This window comes from Sinocyclocheilus anshuiensis, unplaced genomic scaffold (genome assembly GCF_001515605.1).
Source record: "Sinocyclocheilus anshuiensis isolate Anshui unplaced genomic scaffold, SAMN03320099.WGS_v1.1 scaffold1102, whole genome shotgun sequence".
In the NCBI taxonomy this organism is placed as follows: domain Eukaryota; kingdom Metazoa; phylum Chordata; class Actinopteri; order Cypriniformes; family Cyprinidae; genus Sinocyclocheilus; species Sinocyclocheilus anshuiensis.
Genome location: NW_015539924.1, coordinates 919,926 through 923,331, shown reverse-complemented (window position 1 = coordinate 923,331; position 3,406 = coordinate 919,926). Strand labels below are relative to the sequence as shown.

Below are 3,406 nucleotides of genomic sequence, written 5' to 3'. Positions count from 1 at the left end.
AGCAGGGTAATGATACCCATACTGTGCTGCACATTATTGACAATATTGAGCTGAAGCTTGACTTTGCAAATTTAAAATCGCAAATCAAATCGCAATCGCAATATCTGTCAAAAAAATCGCAATTTGATATTTTCCCCCAAATCGCACAGCCCTAGTCCTTTGTGTCAGAGCGCTGTTCGTCAGAAATAGAACGGGGCATCAGTTTACTGTCATGGATTTGTCGTGTCGCGTCGTGCCGCATCCACAGCAGAGAACATCACTGGGTTCTATTTGCTTTCGCCAAATCGCGCCGCTCGCGTCTGGTGTAGACACCTTGTTTTGGTATTTGTGAATCTTAAGTATATTCATAATCTGCTTTACGTTTACCTGGCACTGGAAGTCCTTTCTCAAACTTGTAACTTTCATGCTTAGAGCAGAACCATGCATCGTTCATTTATATTTCTACATGGCTCCCTGCAATACAACTCTGATTCTTCAATCATGCCGTCTAGTGGTCTGTTAATGATACAACCACAACTGATAACGGAGCGCTCAAGCGGGGGTACTGTGAGTCATGTTGAGGTCATTAAAATGTGTCAGATTAATATTTTGCATTTACTTATCAGGCAAGTGGCCGCATGATAAGTGGGAAAATTACGCAGTGTAGTCTTTATCACCCTGCAGAGGTTTCTTTTGCAAAATAATCTGTTGACTGTACACGATCCCTCAGTTTGGGAACCACTGGAGTAGGCGATTTGTGCTCTATTAACTTGGTCTGTTACGATGCTCTACGTGTTTGATTACTAATGCCTGTGTAGTATGGCGTTGCACACAGAAGACAAAAACGTTCAGCCTCGACTCTATCGTCATTTGTGTTCAAATTTGCAAAGCGTACCAAATTGAACAAAACAATATAAATGCAAAATTTGCATTCATGAATATATAACGGTATCCACGGTATAGCAAAATCCTTATCATGGAACAACATAATCCGGTAGTCACGTTCATACCGGTATAGCGCCCACCCCTAGTAGCGCTAACTGTATGGTGTTGTGGTAGAAATAGTCAAATGTTATTACATTATTCATTTCAGGGTTTGTGAAACCTTTTGAGAGAGAAATTCAAGCAATTTTCAATGACTTACAAGCATTTCACACAACTGTTGCCAGCACTTTAAAGCTCCAAAATGATCCAATTTGAATGTTATTTTTAATGGGATGAACAAAATATACTGTGGTGAACAAACGCTTATGTAAAATAAAAAAAAAATACATCAAATCACCATTATAACCTGTAGATGGCAACAGAGGAGCACTTGTTGGCTTATTAGACATTCATTTATACTTTTTCCTTTATATTTTGAAATTATAAAATAATTCATAATTCAAATTCAAAGAGTTTTGCTCTTTTTTTTGTGTGTATGAAGTAAGAAAAATCACAAAGTGCTTTGAAAAACAAACTTTTCTTCGATCTGCGACTAAATCACACATAATCACTGAAGTTGTTGGTCAGTTCCATATAAGACTATAGAAGAATAATGGTACATTTAATAAGAGTAAAATATATACCTTTTCTACATAAAAATTTGATTTTGCAAATGTTAAATTGTTGTTTTTGTTAATAAAATATATTTTGTAAGCTTCCCAACTCAAGCTTTGTGCTTTAATGTCAAATGTGTATAAACATGAAATAAACAATGAGCATGTAATATTATTAGTAACTGCACTTATTAATGCAAAACAATAGTAATTTTTTCATATGATATATATTTTTTTCATATCCCTCTGAAATTAAAAGAATACTGCACATTGTAATTTCTATGAGTTAAGTCTATTTATTATCAAAGTATATGTCAGTAATACAGTTAAAATGGGGAAAATATGTGAACGATTGCATTGCAGGATGATTTAAGGTGTGCCCCTACATTTTCTGCTTGTGCTCCTAAAAATTTTCAGTCAGGGGCTACAGTGCTACTAGTAAAAATAGTTAGTCTGAAGCCCTGGCTCAGATCTCGCTCCACCAGTGATGTAGAAAGGGGCTCTTATTATAATATTACTGCCCCTTAATCTGCAAGTTTCCACCCACGGTGCTGCCATTGTGTTTTTCGCAAGCAACAATGGTGTACCAGTTCTAACGCAATGGCAATCTGCCACACAGTTCTAATATAAACATGTGATTTCTTTCCCAGCTGTTTACCTTCACAGACATAACCAATTGTTTTTGTAACTCGTGTGTTTAACAAGCTTGTGTGTATTTTGTAAGCGCAATAAGACATGAAAGATAACTTAGTTTAGTACTCACATGCCATGTGACAGCCGCTTTCTGTGTGCTCAGAAAACCGTATATCAGAAGTTTAAACCGCATGATTTCAGTGCGATAGACATGATAATCAAAACCAAACAGATGTTTTTTTTGGCATAGTATCTGAGATAGGAGCTGTAAATGCACAGCCCTATTCTGCAAAAGGGGGCGGGAGTTGCATTTAAAGAGACATGCGCGAAAACAGTGTGTTTACGCTTACACTGAAAATAGGCATTTCCAAAATGATATAATAAATGATTGGTGGGGTATTTTGAGCTGAAATTTCACAGACACATTCTGGGGAATGTGTACCTGAGACTTGTATAACATCTTGTAGCAAAGGGCATAATAGGTGCCCTTCAACATTAGATGTGTATAAATCATCTTGATATTATCATAATGATTTTTCTGATTCATATTGTAGCGTTCGCTCATCCAAACAAACACTTGTCCGTCCTTCTCCAGAGCTTTCGTAATGAAGTGTCCAACTGCTTTTCAATCAACAGCTTGTTGTCAAGGTAACCACTCCATTAATTCGCATCCTTTCCTGATAATGTGTTCCAGGGCTCCAGAGATCATCTTGGGCTTACCCTTCTGTGAGGCCATAGACATGTGGTCACTGGGCTGCGTCATCGCTGAGCTCTTTTTGGGCTGGCCGCTTTATCCAGGAGCACTGGAGTATGACCAGGTAAGATCAGCCAGTGATCTTGGATAATGACCCACTTTGTTACGTCTGGGCGACATTTTGGAGGATGACATCATTTGCTTTTTTTTCAGAGGAAGTCTTTGCGATAAGTTTCTTCTCAAAGAAAAGAAAATTTACGTCGTTAGTAGCAGCAGTGCTGTGCAAAACTACAAATTTTCAGAATCTATGAGTTGGTGGGTGCCTGTGTACTAAACAGGATGCAGGCATCTTGTGACTTGTTTTTAAAAGAGACTATTTTTATCTTGAATTCAGCATCTTAACACAAGTTGTGTCGCAAAACTCAGTTAATGCACAGCATGCTAGTTAGAGATTGACCAATAGTGGATTTTGGATGACCGAGTTTATCTAGATTTTTTTTTTCTTCTAGGAAGCACTAACACAAATAATTTCATAAAAGTATAATAAAAAAAATTTATGTGA

General features: G+C 37.2%; 1 protein-coding gene across 1 annotated transcript in view; it reads left to right on the top strand.

The window, feature by feature from the left end:
* hipk3a (homeodomain interacting protein kinase 3a) overlaps positions 1–3,406 on the top strand; it is a 71,868-nt gene that overhangs the window by 39,093 nt on the left and 29,369 nt on the right. Inside the window, exon 3 of the mRNA XM_016483726.1 lies at positions 2,845–2,968. Coding sequence (XP_016339212.1) covers positions 2,845–2,968 — 124 coding nt within the window. The remainder of the gene's footprint in view (positions 1–2,844; positions 2,969–3,406) is intronic.